This window comes from Scyliorhinus torazame, chromosome 15 (assembly GCF_047496885.1).
Source record: "Scyliorhinus torazame isolate Kashiwa2021f chromosome 15, sScyTor2.1, whole genome shotgun sequence".
Classification (NCBI taxonomy): Eukaryota; Metazoa; Chordata; class Chondrichthyes; order Carcharhiniformes; family Scyliorhinidae; genus Scyliorhinus; species Scyliorhinus torazame.
This window is the reverse complement of record NC_092721.1, coordinates 173587589-173606775: the sequence shown is the minus strand read 5'-3', so window position 1 is coordinate 173606775 and position 19187 is coordinate 173587589. Positions and strand designations below refer to the sequence as shown.

Here is a 19187-nt window from a genome sequence, read left to right as displayed (position 1 = left end):
TTGAAAGTCAGAGAGATCTAGGAGTACAGGTCCATAGGTCACTGAAAGGGGCAACACAGGTGGAGAAGGTAGTCAAGAAGGCATACGGGATGCTTCCCTTCATTGGCCGGGGCATTGAGTATAAGAATTGGCAAGTCATGTTGCAGCTGTATAGAACCTTAGTTAGGCCACACTTGGAGTATAGTGTTCAATTCTGGTTGCCACACTACCAGAAGGATGTGGAGGCTTTAGAGAGGGTGCAGAAGAGATTTACCAGAATGTTGCCTGGTATGGAGGGCATTAGCTATGAGTAGCGGTTGAATAAACTTGGTTTGTTCTCACTGGAACGAAGGAGATTGAGGGGCGACCTGATAGAGGTCTACAAAATTATGAGGGGCATAGACAGAGTGGATAGTCAGAGGCTTTTCCCCGGGGTAGAGGGGTCAATTACTAGGGGGCATAGGTTTAAGGTGAGAGGGGCAAGGTTTAGAGTAGATGTACGAGGCAAGTTTTTTTACACAGAGGGTAGTGGGTGCCTGGAACTCGCTCGCGGAGGAGGTGGTGGAAGCAGGGACGATAGTGACATTTAAGGGGCATCTTGATAAATACATGAATAGGATGGGAATAGAGTGATACGGACCCAGGAAGTGTAGAAGATTGTAGTTTAGTCGGGCAGCATGGTCAGCACGGGCTTGGAGGGCCGAAGGGCCTGTTCCTGTGCTGTACATTTCTTTGTTCTTTGCTCAAGCTCCTGAGATACGATTTCCAGCTCGTGTACACACCGGTAAGGACCTGATCATAGCCGACGCTCTGTCCAGGGCAGTCACCACTCCGTCCGACCCAGAGGGGTTCGTTTGCCAAGTCGACGCCCATGTGGCCTTCACGGCCACCAATCTGCCGGCCACGGATAAACGACTAACCCACATTCGCCGTGAGACTGTGGGTGACCCCCTGCTATAATGTGTGATGTGCCACATGACTAACGGATGGCTCAAGGGACAATGCCCGCAGTTCTACAATATTCAAGACGATCTGGCAGTCATTGATGGCGTCCTCCTGAAGCTGGACCGCATCGTGATCCCACACAGCATGCATCACCTGGTTTTAGATCAACTGCACGAGGGCCATCTCGGCGTAGAGAAGTGCCGACGGAGGGCCCGAGAGGCTGTCTACTGGCCTGGCATAAATGAGGACATTGCCAACACTATGCTCAATTGCCCCACCTGTCAGCGGTTCCAGCCGGCCCAACCACGGGAGACCCTTCAGTCCCATGAGTTGGTCACATCCCCTTGGTCTAAGGTAGGCGTGGACCTGTTCCATGCGCTCGGCAGGGACTATGTTCTCATAGTTGATTATTTTTCCAGCTATCCCGAGGTTGTACGCCTGCACGACATCACGTCATCGGCTGTTACCCGTGCCTGCAAAGAGACCTTTGCTCGTCACGGCATCCCACTCACTATGATGTCGGACAATGGCCCCTGCTTCGCGAGCCAGGAATGGTCTAACTTGGCCAGCAGGTACAACGTTGTACACGTGACGTCCAGTCCCCTGCACCCCCAGTCAAATGGCAAAGCAGAAAAAGGCGTCCACATCGTAAAGAGGCTCCTCTGCAAGGCTGCTGATGCAGGATCCGACTTCTGCCTCGCCTTGCTGGCCTATCGCTCGGCTCCACTGTCCACGGGCCTGTCACCAGCCCAGCTGCTGATGGGTCGCACCCTCAGGACCACTGTACCGTCCATTCACGTCCCAGACCTCAACCATGCTCCGGTCCTTCCGCGGATCCAACAGTCTCGCGTGCAGCACAAGGCGGCACATGACGCTCGAGCGACTGATCTTCCTGCTCTGGCGCCAGGTGACAACGTCCAAATCCATCTTCCGGAGGGTGGCTGGTCTGCGACTGCTGTGGTTCTTCGGCTGGTGGCGCCCCGCTCATTCCAGGTTTGTCTGCCTGATGGCTCCATTCACCGCCGCAAACGGCGTGCCCTTCGTCTGGTTCCACGCTCACTACGCGATCCTCCACCGGTGTCACGCCCTCCTGTTGTCCCCGACCTGGACTTTGTAGAACTTCCGGATACTCTGCATCCTCCTCACTTGGCTGTGGCCCGGCCCGATCCTCAGCCGGTGGCTCCTGACCCACCCTTGAGGCGGTCAACCCGAATTCATCGCCCACCTCAGAGACTTGATTTATGAGCCTTACAATGTTGGACTCAATGCTTTGTTCTTTCATCCTGTTACAGCATTTCACTAGTTTGTTTATAGCATTCGTTATTAGTTTTGTTGTTGGTGTAACACCTTGTTTTTCTTTTCTCTGCACCAGGCACCTTCCCGATTATATAGACTAGCCTCATGTACATAGTTATGTAAATACTGCACACACATGGTCAGATACACTCATTACACGTTATTTATTCTCACATAGGCACATGTTCTTTGTAAAAAAGGGGGATGTCATAATATACATCAATACATTATGGTGCGATCACATACACACACTGATGGACATGCAGTAGGACCAACCAGCATACATAACACCGCAGCCAATCACCAGTGAGAGCACAAGCACTATAAAGACAGGGGACAGGAGAGTTCCCGCTCATTCTAGCAGCAGCCAGCTCAGAGCACAGAGCTCACAGCCTGCATCACAGACATTCACCATGTGCTGAGTGCCTCACCATAGCTAGTGATAGGAAAGGGTCCACAGTTAAGCTGGTATTGCTTATACCCACGTTTACAGTATGTTAGCATAGTTGAACAGTTAATAAAATAGCGTTGCACCACTTCCAGCATTGTTGGCTTGTTTGTGAACCAGAACACCCAACACGACAACATCCACTGCCCTACCCTCATAAATCATCTTCATCACTTCCTCGAAAAACCCGATCAAGTTAGTGAGACACGACCTCCCCTTCACAAAACCATGCTGCCTCTCGCTAATTTGTCCACTTATTTCCAAGTGGAAGTAAATCCTGTCTCGACGAATCCGCTCCAATAATTTTACCTACCACTGATGTAAGGCTCACCAGGCTGTAATTAAATTCAATTATCCATGCTACCCTTCTTAAACAAAGGAACAACATTGGCTATTCTCTAATCCTCTGGGGCCTCCCCTGTAGCCAGTGAGGATACAAAGATTTCTCTCAAGGCCCCAGCAATTTCTTCCCTTGCCTCTCTCAATATTCTGGGGCACATCCCATCAGGCCCTGCATGCTTGTCTACCTTAATGTTTTTCAAGATCCCCAACACCTCCTCCTTTTTCATCTCAACATGACCCAAATTATCTACACACCCTTCTCCAGATGCATCATCCATCAAGTCCTTCTCTTTGGTGAATACTGATGTAAAGTACTCAATTAATACCGCGCTCATTTCCTCTGGTTCCCATAGATTTCCTCTCCTGTCCTTGAGTTGGCCAATCCTCTCCCTGGCTATGCTCTTGCTCTTTATATATGTATAAAAAGCCTTGCGATTTTTCTTAATCCTGCTGGCCAATGGCTTTTCATGATCCTTTTAGCCCTCCTGACTCCTTGCTTAAGTTTCTTTCCTTGTATTCCACACTTACTTTGAGTGTTCCCAGCTCCTAGCCTTGACAAATGCTTCCTTTTTATTTTTGACTAGGCTCACAATATCTCTCGTTATCCAAGGTTCCTGAAACTTGCCATTCCTATCCTTCATCCTTACAGGAACGTGCCGGTCCTGAATTCCTATCAACTTACACTTGAAAGCCTCCCACATGCTTTGCCCTCAAACATCTACCCCCAATCTACATTCTTCAGTTCCTGCCTAATATTTGGCGGCACAGTAGCACAGTGGTTAGCACTGTTGCTTCACAGTGCCAGGGTCCTGGGGCCAATTGCCAGCGTGTGTCAGTGTCTGTGTGGAGTCTGCACATTCTCCTGTGTCTGCGTGGGTTTCCTCCTGGTGCTCCGGTTTCCTCCCACAAGTCCTGAACGACATGCTTGTTAGGTGAATTGGACATTCTGAATTCTCCCTTAGTGTACCCGAACAGGCGCCAGAGTGTGGCAACGAGAGGATTTTCGCAGTAACTTCATTGCAGTGTTAATGTAAGCCTACTTGTGACACTAACAAAGATTATTATTGTAGTAATTAGCCTTCCCCCAAATTAGCACCTTCACCTGAGGACTACACTTATCTTTATCCATCAGTACCTTAAAGCTTACTGAATTGTGGTCACTGCTCCCGAACTGCTCCCCTACTGAAACGTCGACTATCTGGCTGATGTTTCAGCAGGGGAGCACCATAATCATAAAATGGTTACAACACAGGAGGAGGGCAAATGGCCCACTCTCTCTGCAATGACAAAGTCCCACTCCTCCACCCTTTTCCTTTTTGTAGCCCTGCATTTTTTTTAATCCTCAGGTGCTTGTTCAATTCCCTTTTGAAACCCCCAATTGAATCTGCTTCCTCTCAGGCAGCGTATTCCAAATCCGAGCCACTCGACTGCATTATTCCTCATCGCCATTGGTTCTTTTGCTAACACTTGAGATCGGTGTCCCCAGTTCTCGACCCTTCCACCAACGGGAATACTTTTTCTCTGTCTACTCTTGACTAGACCCCTCATGATTTTGAACACCTGCATAAAATCTCTCAAACTTCTCTTCTCCAAGTAGACCAATACGCCAGCTTCTCCGATCAATCCATGTAAGTGAAGTCCCCCATCCCTGCAACGATTTGCTTCCTTACGTATGGGGAGCTGCAGAGACCATGGCCTGGGGTGGGGAATGGGCATGGCCAGCAACCATCCCCAAGGATCTGGGTGTCATGGAAGTTACGTTATCATAGGCCGCAAGACATTAGTGAAGTGTCTAAAATGGTGCTTTCACCTGTTTATCACTTGCTAATGAAGTGATCTGCTAACTTGCAGACCCTGGGAACGTGACCTGCTGAATTTTCAGCCCAGCTACACAGATCAGTAAGGTCCCAGGTTTGATCCATGGTATATATTGTGTTAACTGATTTTAAGCCAATGCTCTGGTAGCAGCACTGCCTGTGTCCACTAAAAAGCTGAATATGGATAAGCAAATCAATCACTCCTGATCAGTGTTCAGCACTCACTGCTGGAATTGAAGGTGTTTGGATGTCAGGTGAAGACAGGATTACAATTGGTTGCGATATTGTTTCACTGAATTGCCTGTTGGCACTCAGTGTTAAGGCTCACACAACATCTGTTGTACAAGGTCATGGGGGAAAGGACGAGAAAGGTGAAATCAGAGTGAAGGAATCAATGCCTTCAGGGAAAAGGAAGGAACAGAGGAAAAGACTATTAAGGTTATGTAGCGTTTCGCCTAGAATGCCTGTACATGCTTGTTTGGATATTTTACATAATTGGAAAGGCTAAGTGTCATGATATTCAGATAAACATCATGGTGCAAACACACATACACACTGATGGACAGATCAACGGACCAATCAACACACACGCAACATCACAGCCAATCACAAGCAAGAGCAGACATACTATAAAACGGGGAACACGACACTTCCGATTGATCCCAGCAGGAGACAGCTCAGGGCACAGAGCTCACAGCAAGCCACTCGGACATTCACCATGTGCTGAGTGCTTCTCCAAGATAGTGTTAGGGCTAGGTCCACAGGTTAGAGGGTAATGAACGAACCACAGTAACCAGTTTACAGATGTTGTTATTGTTAGTAATAAAACTGAGTTGTACCATCCGCAACCGTGTTGGTTTGTCTATGTAGCAGAGCACCCAACACGACACTAAGTAGTAAATATGCTTTTCCAGCAGGCCAAGCAGTGCTTGGTTTGTTCCAACAAGCTGTTGATCTTCCCCAAATCGCAGCTATTAATCACTCACGGCAGTTAGACTGGAAGGAATATGAAGGGAAGTGTAAGGTTTAAAACAATACAAGATCATTCACATGTTGAAGCTGAGATGCTGACATCAATGCTCCTCTCGTTCTGTTGTATTAATCGTTGGGGTGTTCTTGAGCACCAAAATTGTTCTGTGCTCCTGCATCAGCTTGTAAACTCTGTGACTGAAATGTGTTCTTTTAAATCTACTAATAAGATTTACATTTTAGCGTATTGGTTCGGAATCTCACAGCTGTAAATGCCAAACCTTTTCATTTCATTGTTGTCACAGCAGAAACAATTATATTCTGACTCAGAATTCAGATATGCAGTTCCGATGAAAACCACCTCTTTGAAAGAGATTAACATAAATTATAAAGCTGTGCTGTGCACATTAAGGAAGTCCATGTGCCCAGTGCTTTGTAGGTGAACTACAAGGATCTATTTTCGATGGTTTGGTGAAGGTGACACCAGTTTACACCTGATGCCACCAATCATTCTTCCATGCATTCTCTTTGTGCCCATATTTGCCAGAAAGGAACTACGAACTCTTGTGTTGCCCACCAACTGTAAAATAATTCGGGGGAAGGTGTTAACAAAGTGTGCCCATATTCATTGGTCACCCGGCTGTGTGTCAGGGTGAAAGGCAAAGCCATTACTCTGAATATTCATTGAGGGAATCCACCCAAAAAGCATCGGGTAGTTTTTTACACAACCAGTTTCTCTCTGGGAGCATTCTCACCTGTGGCCACCTTGCTTAGTAAGTTTTTAACTTTGTTCTGAGTGTCAGGTTGGTCAATAATTGTGTACATTCCAACAGTGCCATCTTCAAATCCCACAAAAATATTGAAATTATTTTCAGAGACTGTAATACACGAGGGGATTTTGCATAAATAACACCTTCCGATATTTTTCCCATCTGTTGTCCGAACAATATTAAGCTCTGCACTTGAATGAGTTTCACAATTGCAGTGGTGTCTGTAACATATATAAACAATATATTGACCACCTCGAGTCAATTGTTGGTTAAAGATGACTCCCTCTATACTAACGACACTCAATTTTCCATGGAGGATGTCCAAAACATTGATACTCTCAGAAGTCACTGAAATAATCGCAGTCCTCCCATTGTCAGAAACCTGAAAGACATCTAATTGTCTCGAGAATTTCACAGGGAGCTGGATCTGTCGGCAAAGAGATTCTTCTGCTACATTCCAGGTATAAATACTTCCTGAGGAGGAGACTAGCATGACATAATCTGGATAGTCTCTCAATGTCTGAAAGGCAACAATATCTGCTTTATCAATGCATTCAAATCTTTTGATTATGTCTCCTGACCACAAGCTAACAGCAAGAAGATGATGCTGGTGAAGACCCAGGACAAAGGTGCTTTCTGGTGTTATCATTGCTTTCTTTAAATGAATGTGCATGTTGCAGACAATATGCCCGGTAGACAGTTTCCAGACCTTTGATAGGAGGTCTTCACATAGCGACACAACAAAGTAGTCGTTTGGTGTTATCAGTAATTGTGTGACATTGCTACATCTGATGCGATGCAGGTTTTGACCAGCTTCTGTGTCCCAAACATAAAGATTGTCACTAACATCTGCAGTTACCAGAGATGCTCCTGTTCTTGTCAGAGCACAATGTTTTACAAGGTCAGCATGTGTAAAGGTGGCCTCGATTTGATGGAAAATCAGGCTCCATTTGAACACAACACAGGTGCCATCAGAGGTGTAAAAATGCTTTCCCGGTGATGAAAGGAGAATTTGAATGGTCCTTTCTGTTCTTGCTACTGCTGAGGCTCTATCTATGCAGTTTAGATCCCAGGACTTTAGAAAACCCTTTGAGGTAAATAATACCAAAGCCTTTTGCTTCTCGCATTTAGCGAGCTTCAATGGGCTACCAAGACTGTTTTCAAGTATTTGAACACAATGCCCAGTCTCTCTCTTCCATACAAATAAGGACTGGGAACCACTAATGACAGCTATAATGGAATCACGGTCTTGTGATAATATAGCTTGGATGAAGCATTCACTTTTAGGTGGTTTGAACTTGTCTGACATGCTCCAACTTAATGTGTTCCACAGTTCAATGCAAGATGCCCTGCACAATAACAATGAGCACAAAGAAAGTTCAACACTCAGAACTTCATTTTCATTTTCTTCACAAACAATCTCTTCCAAGAGATGTGGCTCATTCATGTCTTCTGTACCCCAAACACATATGTTCCCAATCTTGTCTACAGCATACATTACCTCATTGGATTCAGACAGGAAAATGGAATGGACAGATTCTTCAGGAAATTCAAAAGTGACTACGGCTATCTGGAGGGCAGTATGAGTATTAAATATTGTCACTGTGCTCTTCAATTGCCCACATAGTGCATATGTTCCATCAGTAGAAAATGATACACACTGAACTTCATGTTGGCAGTTTAACTGCTTGACTGTGTGACAAGAGCTGAGGCCAAAGAGCCTCATCTCTGTGCTATTCTCGAACCACACGACTGCATCTGCCCTGCATACAACAAAACCACGGATTGGCTGATGAATTTCTGACGTGTTACCATCAAAACTTCTTCTCACATCAACTTCGTGAAGCAGAGACAGCTGAGCAAAGTCATACACTAATACTGTGCTTTGGGCCGTCGCCAGTACTAGGAATCGGTCACCCTCTGACATTCGAGCTCCTAAGATTTTAACTCCGTTTGTGTTGATTTGTTCCCAAGGTGCTTGTATCTCTAGGTTCCAAGCATATACAGAACCACTTTCCAATGCCACAAGAACAAGAGACTGTGACTGAATCTCTATGATATCAGTTGCTACAGACACTTCAGAGGTACTCAAAGCAGCATACACCTCGGGCACAGTGATCACTGGACTGTGCATCACCGCAACAACATTACACCTCAGCCCTTCTTGATAAGCCTGCTTCAAAAATTTGAACAGTTGTGGGAAGCACTCTACAAATGGTAGAAGATTCATCTGAACAACCGTTGGCAGATGATCAGGGGATTTTTGTAGTAAGCACTGTGCGCTTTTCAGAACTGCTGCCAAAAACCTAATCTCCCTTCGATTTATTGTGTAAATATTTTCTTCTAGTTCAGCTATCAGGTGAACCAAGTGACCAGCTTTAATCATTGCTTGATGGGATTCAAATGAAGATAGCACATCAAGATATAGTTCTCCCAGTCTTCCAGTTTTTTTGAAATGATAAGCTAGTTCGTTAACTTTTCTGTGATTTGGAAATACTAGACAGGGGTTAGAAGAATGCAAATGAAAAAGCCATGGTTGTGAAGGCTGCTGTCTATCAACATATATCTTCATTGCAGGATTATGGTTCGATATCTGACAATGCATTGGTTGGTCCTCTCTTGGTTTCTGACGCCGCAGAGTAATGAGAAGTGGTTTCCCTCTTCCATTGGACCATCGGCCACGGAAGTATTCCACCATGATGTTGTGCATTTGTTGCACAGTTTCCGTGTTGCTGAGGTAACGCCTGTTGACGACTACTGGAAAATGCCGGTTTGCCCAGAAGAGCAACTTTATGCCATTATGAAGCCTTCCCACCAAAAACCCAGTCAGATCCTGCTGCAGCCTTGCTAATGAATAATATGGCACTTTCACCAACTCCGGCAAGCCACTTTGAGGCCAAAAGTGTTCTATGACATTGTCATCAAGTGACAAAATGTCCAGCAGCTCAACCTCACCGAGTCCTGAAGTTGCAAGCGTTACGTAGCCTAAAGCTCTGGAAACCAACCTCTCCCCGTGTCTCCTTTCAAGCCTTTCGAGTAGTTGCTTGATACTGCCATGGACACTTCTCCCTAAAGTCTGCTCACCAATATTCTCATGAGATCTCCAACAAAGCAGTTTGTTGTAAAGCAAGTTAACAAAAAGTGGGAGGGAACACTGGCCCAGGGCTGCACTCACATGCACCTGCTGCCCAGAAGTAATTCTTCTGTTGGAGGTTAGAAGGCGTTGTGTAAGAATTTTGTTGCATTCCTTTCTCTCTCTTGGTTTTAGTTCAAGACAGTCTGCCACATCAAGGTTCGATGACGTGCATTTTTGTGCATTCCCATACTTCTTCAAAGTAGTAGAAATAATTAACTTGGTAAAAGATGGCAGAGACTTTGGAAGCCACCACAGGGCCCAGGCACCATGGGTCCCTGAGATCTGGTCAACAGCATCTATCATTATGGTCAAGGGGCGCTGTTCAGACGATTCCTCTAAAAGACTGATGAACAAGTTCATTATTTCCGTAATATTGTTGGAATACGTTTGGATTGGTTTGTGGCAGCTTATTGCTATTTGCTGACAGATTCCAGTCAGTACGTTTCTAAAGGAAGTACTGTTGTTTGTGGAAGAGAGGAAGCGGATGACAGTCACAGGGCTACAGTTGTTCAGCCATGAAGTTATCTGAAAGCAAACATATAGATTTTAAAAAATTATACATTTATATTTTATTGTTCCCCAAGCTTAAAAAGCTTCCCCCAAGCAATATGCTGGGAAGCCTACAAGAGCAGAGCCATATTTGGTATGAGTAAAGAAATCAGGTAGAATAGCTAATCACGTCTGTAAAAAACTAGAACAATATCAGGGGTTATTTTAGAAAGAAGAGGAATCCAAGATCACAATAAATAAGAGCAGGAGTAGATCATTTAATCCATCAAGCTTGCTCCACAAATCAATATTGTAATAATAGCAGAAGGGGATGAAAGAAAGGCCAAACTGATTTGTTTTACACTAAAAATAAAGCCACTACCACGGCACTCAAAACAAACGTCCCAGCCCAGGACTATCGGGAAACGCCAGTCTGGGACTGGGAGCTACATTTAAGGGTCCCACTAACAAGCCCAGCTGGGTGCCACCCCCCAGCTCACCATGGGAACTCGTATTCTATGAAGCCCATGGTGAGATCAATCAAATATTCCCCCGCAGTTCCCGTGAACGTTATCCCAAATACGATCATGGCTGATCTTGGGTTTCAATTCCATTTCCCCCCCCCCCCCAATCCCCATAATTCCTCGAGGGACCAAACATCTGTCTATCCCAGCCTTAAATTCAATGATTGAACATCCACAACCGTCTGGGGTAGAGAATTCAAAAATTCGCAATCCTTTAAGTGAAGTAATTTCTCTTCATCTCAGTCCTAAGCGATTAGCCTCTTATCCTAACAATCTGCCCTCATGTTTTAGATTCCCCGACCAAGGGAAACGGTCTCTCAGTGTCCATCCTGTTAAACCCTCCTCAGAATTTTGTGGCTTTCAATGAGATTGCCTCTCATTCTTTTAAACTCATGAGAAAATAAGACCAATTCACTAAGTCTCTCATCATAGGACAACCCTCTCAAAACATGGACCAATTTAGTGAGCCATCAATATACTGTTTCCAGTGCAAGTATATTCTTACAAGTGATGGCTAAGATTGCACACAGTACTCCAGCTGTGATCTCACCTGTGCAAGTCTAGGAAGACCTCTTTATTTTTGTTCTCCAATCCCCTTGGAATAAAGGCCAAGGTACAAAATTAAATGCAGTGGGAACTCAAACAGAAGGCAATTGAAATATGTTCAGTGCTGCGGAATTCACTTCCTGGGTTAATTGTTGAAGCAGGAACTAGATAAAGATTAAGGGTTATATTGGATAGGTGGATGAAGAAAAAGGGAGTTGAAGGGATTTGAACGAAAGTTGGGCAAATGTGGTCAGAACTATTTGCTGGAATGGACACATTATGGTTGCAGTGGAGTGGTTGCTCTTATAATCTTTAGACACCTATTACTTTTGACAATTCAATGCAGACAGGATAAAATCAGTCTTTGCCAGAAAGACAAATATCTTGTCCTCCCCCACACTTTTTTCAGTGTGCATCCTTATGTTGCTATAGACAAGGGAATATACTGGCCTTCAGTCTGGTTTTGTCTGAATAAATTATGTTTGGCTGCATGTTGCTGGAGCAAGACATTACCTGCCTGCCCCATTAGATATTTTGCTGTGCCCTTCAAATCGAAACTATTTTGTGGTGGACCTTAATGGAAGTGCAGTGACGGGAACAGAGTCCTCCGTGAATATTGGGACCAGCAATGCATCTCCTTAAACCAATAAGTTATACGAATCAAGAAAGAAACCGAGGAATGACTGAGAAGGAGGGTGAATTAGAGTCAATTCAGGAAGAGAGAGAGAAATTCTAGAGCCTGAGAAAAGAACGTAGAGAAAATAAAATGGACAGCTACATTGGCAAACAACAATATCAAACAAGAATAATTTAAAACTGCATTTAACGGAGTTCAGAAAAAAAAATGATTTATTCTTTCAAGGAATGTGGGTGTTGCCGGCAAGGTCACCATTTCTTGCTCATTCCTAATTGCCCTCGAACCGAAATGAAAATCACTTATTGTCACAAGTAGGCTTCAAATGAAGTTACTGTGAAAAGCCCCTAGTCGCCACATTCCGGCACCTGTTCGGGGAGATGGTACGGGAATTGAACCGTCCTGCAGGCCTGCCTTGGTCTGCTTTCAAAGCCAGCTCTTTAGCCATGTGCTAAACCAGCAGTGGCTTGCTAGGCCATTGCAGAGGGCAGTTAAGAGTCAACCACATTACTGTGGGTCTGGAGACACATATCGGCCAGACCAAGTGAGGATGGCAGATTTCCTTCCCTGTAGAAGTAAGGAGAGAAAGCGGGAGCGGGATACTGAATTTGCATGATCAGCTGTGATCATATTGAATGGTGGTGAAGGCTCGAAGGGCCAAATGGCCTACTCCTGCACCTATTTTCTACCTTTCTATGTCAAGGTCTGAAATGGTTGTACACTTATTTCTTTTTTGGTATTTTCAATTTCAACTTAATTTTTTGCCCCAGGAAGACAATGATCTGAATTTACTGATGTGAAGGTCCTTTATTCTGTTTCTGAAATGTTGTTTCACCATCACATAGTGTATTTAATTTCTATACACACTGTCCAGACTTCTCCAAGTGTACAGTATTCTCTTTGGTTGCTGGGTCACCATCAGATCATTTTCTTGGAAAATTGTATCAGTCTTTTCATTTCCTGATCCAAGACCATATTGACCGATGTGTTCTTGATGTTTCTTCACCGACTTTAGCATTTAAGTCGCCCATTACAATTGCCACGTATTGCTTTAACTTGATCATAACTTTTCAGGATAACACCATAAAATGCCTCTACTTCCTGCTCGCTGTGATCTTGGGTTAGTGCATAAACCTGTGTGACAATCAGATCAATATCCTTCGATCTTCTGAGATTGGCCAGTAACTGATTTCTTGTATTTCATGTTTGTTGCTCCATTCCTACATTTTTTACCTCCCAAGAAGTGAAAATAAGATAAATGCACTGTCTGAAATGTGGGGCAGGATTCTCTGTGCGGTACACCGTCGGGATTCTCCATTTCGCTGGCTGGTCAATGGGGTTTCCCATTGTTGGGGCAGCCCCACACTGTCGGGGAGCCCCCAGGCAGCCGGCAAAACGGAGAATCCGGCTGGCAGCGAATTCAGCCCGTGGTCTTTTGAGTACATCGTTAAGCAGAGACTTTGTTTGCCGTTTCAGGTGGATATAAAAGATCCTCAATGGCACTATTTTGAACAGGAACAGGGGAGTTTCCCTCATTGCCCTGTTCAACGTTCACCTTCCCAGTCAACATCACAACAACAGGTTATCTGGTCACTTTGCTGTCTGTGGGAGCTTGTTGGGGTAAATTGGCTGCCTTATTTCCTACATGAAATGAAATGAAATGACAGTCAAAGTACTTCATTGGCTTGTAACTGGGCTAATATCTCGCACTGTATTTTTATAATATACATTGCCTCATGGTTAAGTTCTAATATTTAAAAACGTTTAAATGATTGAAACTATGACTGGCTGTGACCCTAAACAAAAGAGCCATCAGGGCAGTGTCACACAGATTTTCACCTCATTATCTCTGAAAACTGCAAATGACCCCTGTGGAATACAGAGACCTAATTCAAAGGGAGTTATGCAAAGGCTGTTTCCATTTCATAAGGCAGGCCTGGCCAAATAAAGCCAAGTCATCTGCTATGAAAAAGGGATATACATAAATTAGGGAGGTGGAAGTCATGTGACATGACCCCGCCCCCAGCTGGTGGAACCTGTAAGATTGCCTTGTGGAGCTGCAAAGCCCAGTCGGCCATTTTTCCATCTACTTAGCAGCAGCACAAATAGAATACTTTGTCCAGGTTAGAATGTCTAGTCTCATCTACACTGTTTCGACTGGAACCTCTGTACCAGCAGCTACAAGACTAATTAATTGCTGCATACTTATTGCTCTGTGGAAGTCACCTCAACCAGTAGATGTTTGTGAAGGAATACACTCTGGGACTTTGATTCTAGACATACGTGAAACAATAATTCTTTACTCTGTAGTCTTTTAGTTGTAAATATTTCTTTCTCCAGTGCCCCGTTTTATTGTAGGAGTGCAAAGGATGCAATGTTGATACCCTCTCCCTGCATTTGAGTGTGTGCGAATAAACTAACCTACTGAGTCTACCTTATCTCAAATCTGCTGTGGGGTTATTGATACAAATTAGATCTCACCACAATCAAGGGGTTGGGAAATACATCACCACTCATAAAGGGAGAAGTCAAAATCAAAATACCTTTCTTTATGGACGGGTAGTCAGGAGAGAAATCAAGGTGGTTTAAATTAACCCCACCATGTCCGTAGCAGGTGGCAAAGAGCTTTGAGACACATTGAGGTTCATCATAGATCATAGAATTTACAGTGCAGAAGGAGGCCATTCGGCCCATCGGGTCTGCACCGGCTCTTTGAAAGAGCACCCCTACCCAAGCCCACATCTCCACCCCATCCCCATAACCCAGTGACCCCACCCAACCCAACGCTAAGGGCAATTTTGAACACTAAGGGCAATTTAGCATGGCCAATCCACTTAACCTGCACATCTTTGGACTGTGGGAGGAAACCGGAGCACCTGGAGGAAACCCACGCAGACACGGGGAGAACGTGCAGACTCCGCACAGACAGTGAACCAAGCCGGGAATCGAACCTGGGACCCTGGAGCTGTGAAGCAATTGTGCTAACCACCATGCCACCGTGCTGCCCAGGTTATGAAATGATGTGGAGATGCCGGCATTGGACTGGGGTGGGCACAGTAAGAAGTCTTACAACACCAGGTTAAAGTCCAACAGGTTTGTTTGGAATCACCAACTTTCAGAGCGCAGCTCCTTCCTCAGGTGAAGAGATTATGAAAGGCACTACAGGAGCATCTGTTGTTTGTTTATTTGCTTGGGAGTCAATCACCAGACCTATGGAGGGGTAAGATATAACTGGACTAAGATAAAGATAAAATTCTGTACCTGTTTGGCACATGTTGCCATGAGCAGTGTTTTTCCACTGCAAGGACCTCCCACAATAATGAAGGGTGAGTTGGATTGCTTCCCAAGGATGTATTCTTTAACCTGGTCCATTTCTTTCCATTCAAAGTCAGAGAGGGATGCATATAAATTGCACAAGGACGTATGCTTCATTATTTCCTCCATTCCACCGCCAAACTCATCTGTCGGGCCTTCTGCATTGTTGCTGTCAATGAGTCTAATCACATCTGTATAAAACTGCTGGCAAAGGCCCTCTGTGTACTCTTGCCTCATTTGCTCCATACAGTTCAGTTTGTGGTTGCCCAATAGTGTAGATGTGTAGACATGTAAATGAGAGGAGCTGACCAGTGATGGGAGAATCTCGTCACGCAGTCGGAGGAGTTTGGCATATTCCAGGGCATTCTGGGGCAGCTGCCCATCTGTGTCGGTTTGTTCTTTCTGGTTTTGGAGAACCTTCTTCAAGTGGCGGCTGAGGTGTGGAACTTTACAAATGTAGCAAATGCACTTTTGGAGAACACTTGATGGTTGATTGACTACAGCATGTAGTAACTCATCTTCAAGAGCTATACAATGAAATAAAGATATTATAGCACTTATTCATTTAAATGGACATTAATTTGTTTCTGTTTAGGAGCCTTTAGTGACCTATTTTTCATTTTGTTTTCATTACAGAACTTTAGACTTGATTAGTGTTCATAGCTACTAACCCCAGGAACCCGCATGCAGGCTCCTGCTGCTCGTTAGCGCACCTGCTCACCAGCCAGGTTGTTAATTGGGCCAGCAATGGGCGCGAGTGCAACAACTTATTTAAAGGAAGTACTCCTGTTCAGATGGGAAAGGCCTCCGCATCCCCAGGCTTATTGGATTTTCCCTGCGCTCATTCGCCCTCTCCCCATCTCTCTGTTAAAACTGAGGCCCATGTTTCATATTAGAATCTTTTCCAATTTAATGCACGAGAAACAGGAATCGATCTCCTCCTGGGGTCAATCTCCAACATCACAGTTTCCAGTCTTCAGCCAATCTGATTCACTTAAAGCGAGAATCTACCCATCTCCCATATTCTATGACATTACCATCACTGAATCCCTCACTACCAATATCCTAGAGGTTACCAGTGACCAGAAACTGAGCTGGACCAGTGTGACGAATGGAGGATTTTAGGAAAATTGGATTATGATTGTATTGGGAAATTTAAGGGTTAAAAGCCCGGGGTTAAAGTGAGATTGACTGCAGTGATCCTGTTTTTGTGTTTTATTAACAACGCAGTTCTGTTTTGCAGGTCTTGGGAGCTTTTAGCAGCCAGAAGGGGAAATTGAAAGAGGAATGAGTTTTTGAGTCTGGGCTAATGCACTGTGGTTTGACTGGGGCCAGTACCTGGGGAGTTCCTGTGCGTTCAGTCCCTGAAAAGTTAATTTGCTTTTCAGCTTGAGGAGATGATGTCATTGCTGAGTGGAGCTAAGAGATTCAAAGAAAGATTTTTTTTTTAGAAAGCTTTTGAAGAGGTCTGATCTGGCTACCACAGAGTCCACAAGTAAAGGCAGTTTTCTTTCCCAGTAGCATAGCTTAAAAAAATATGTATATATTAAAGCAGAGCAGTCTTGTCTGAAGACAAGGAAGAGGCTGAAACAACCCAGTTGAAGCAGCCATTTGAAGATATTCAGGGTCTGCAGGGGTTCTAACCAGGGCCCAAATCTGTTCTGCTAAGTAAGTATTTTTCAATGCCCTGATGATTTTAAACTGGATTGAGAGCAGTATGTTTATTTTCTTGTTGTTTGATGAGGAATTGAGTAGTAGTGTTAAGAGATAATTGTAAGCTGCTCTTTTCAGGTATGAAGTTGAAGAGTTTAATATTGTACTCATAATAAAGTTTTATTTCAAAATACCAAAGCCCTATTTTTTAATGCAATCACTTCTGGAGCAAATCATTCCTTCTGCATAGTCTTACAAATAAACTAAAATATTGGGGTTTGGTCCAGCATCATAGCCACTGCTGGAGTTTGGGCTGGGATCATAATACCAGCCATATTAATACTCTGGCTACAAGAGCAGGTCAGAGGCTGGGAATCCTGTGGAGAGCAACTCACTTCCCGACTCCTCAAAGCCTGCCCAGCGTCTTCAAGCCACAAGTCAAGAGTGTGATATATACTCTCCACTATCCTCAATGAGTTCAGCTCCAACAACACTCAAGAAGCTTGATGTCATCCAGGACAAAGCAGTCTGCTTGATTGGCACCCCATCCCCATTACCTTAAACATTCACATCCTCCACCTTCGATGCACAATGGAGGCAGTATGTACCATCTCCAGGATGCACTGTAGCAACTTGCCACACCTCCTTCAACAGCACTTTCTAAACCCGTAACCGCTACCACCTAGAAGGACAAGAGCAGATATCTAATGGGAACACCATCGCCTGTAAGTTCCCCTTCAAATCGCACACCAGCTTGACTTTGAACTGTATCGCCATTCCTTCACTGTCACTGGGTGAATAACCTGGGACTCCCTTGCTAACAGCACTGAGAGTGTAACTACACCAGATAGACTGCAGTGGTTCAAGAAGGCGGCTCGCCACCACCTTCCCAGGGGCAATTAGGGACGGGCAACAAATGCCTGTATAGCCAACAACTCCCCCATCCCAGAAAAGAATGAAACAAAATGACCATTTATTACCCAAACTGTTCCAGCTCATGTTCTGGAAATTACTATTAATGATTATCATGTTGAGATTACCTTCCCCTTTAATTTTTTGTTGTTGGACACAGTCTATTAATTCAAGTGTATGGGACGTTTAAGTTGTTTTGCTGGTCACACAGGCAACTCTAAGGGGATGACCTATGCTTGGTCTGCGCAGGAAGCTCTAGGTTGTGGCATGAACGTTGCATTCAACTTAAAGGGAACATTGGTTGGGATGAAATTCCTTTCCCCCATTATTTTGACAAAGATAGCTAAAGGTTTTCACACAAATATATTAAAGGTTTGAATGCTAATATTGTACAATGTAATTTCTAGTTTTATAAATTTACTCATTACAAGTTGCTCAGACTGGACAAGTGCATCTTTGACTTGTCAGCCAGTCAGACTCCAACACTGGTCCCATAACAGTCAGGAACAAAAACCACAGCCCATTCTTTTCTCCCCTAGCTCAGTAATATTGAGGCCAGTTGCTGCAAATGTACACTGATCCAAGCTGAAATCAGCTAGCCCACGCTACATGTTATGGTACCTCAACCAGATCCCAATTTATATCAGGAACCCGGACAAGACCCCCACAATCTAACCCCATTAACATACAAGGAAGAATTAGCTTTTCAATTAACAGTTAAATAGTTTTTTTTAGAAATAAAGAAAAGTCTTTGATCTTACTTTTACATCTACTTCGAAACTTTCAATTAAGCAATATCCACACACACAGGTCAAATGCCACTTATTAATCTAGTTAATGATCATTGGCTCACAGACTTATTCACAAAGTCCTTGGGCCTTTTGGCTAAGGTCAAGCGTCAGTTCGAGCCCAAGATGGGGTGCAATGCCTTTTCTTGTCAGCTTGGATCTTGTATGTCTCTCTTGTGGAGACCATGAAGATTCAATTCGAATTTGAATTGTTTTTTGGAGCAAGCAATGAGATGGATTGAAGGTTTGTCCTGTCCACTCTGCCCATTGGCTTTGTAATTTTAAGAAGGGAGAGAAGTTTTCAGAAGTCAGTCTGAGAAATATACCTCCTTTGCTCAGAACCCAGAGCAGAACTCAAAAAAATGAAACTAAAAACGCGAGACACAGGGCAGGGCTGAAAACAAAACTTAAATAGACCCAACACCTCTCATGAGGGACATCACAGCCTGCCGAGCTGTTAACCCCTTAATCACAGCTTTAGCAGTCATATAATCTGGACGCCTTAACCTAAGTTCTTTTAATACCAATACTGCAACAAACACATAATACAATATATGCACAAATGTCCTACATTCATCACATAGCTAATAAACTTTCCTCTCTTTGACTGTCCCACTCCGTTTC

The 19187-nt window shown here is 44.3% G+C and overlaps 1 protein-coding gene across 1 annotated transcript in view; it reads right to left on the bottom strand.

Moving 5' to 3' along the window:
* Window positions 1-2316: 2316 nt before the first annotated feature.
* The window catches only part of LOC140391993 (NACHT and WD repeat domain-containing protein 2-like), a 60411-nt gene continuing 43540 nt past the window's right edge, over window positions 2317-19187 (bottom strand). Inside the window, exons 6-7 of the mRNA XM_072477114.1 lie at window positions 15157-15737; window positions 2317-10227 (exon numbers count right to left, since the gene is read on the bottom strand). Coding sequence (XP_072333215.1) covers window positions 6517-10227; window positions 15157-15737 — 4292 coding nt within the window. The 3' untranslated portion in view covers window positions 2317-6516. The remainder of the gene's footprint in view (window positions 10228-15156; window positions 15738-19187) is intronic.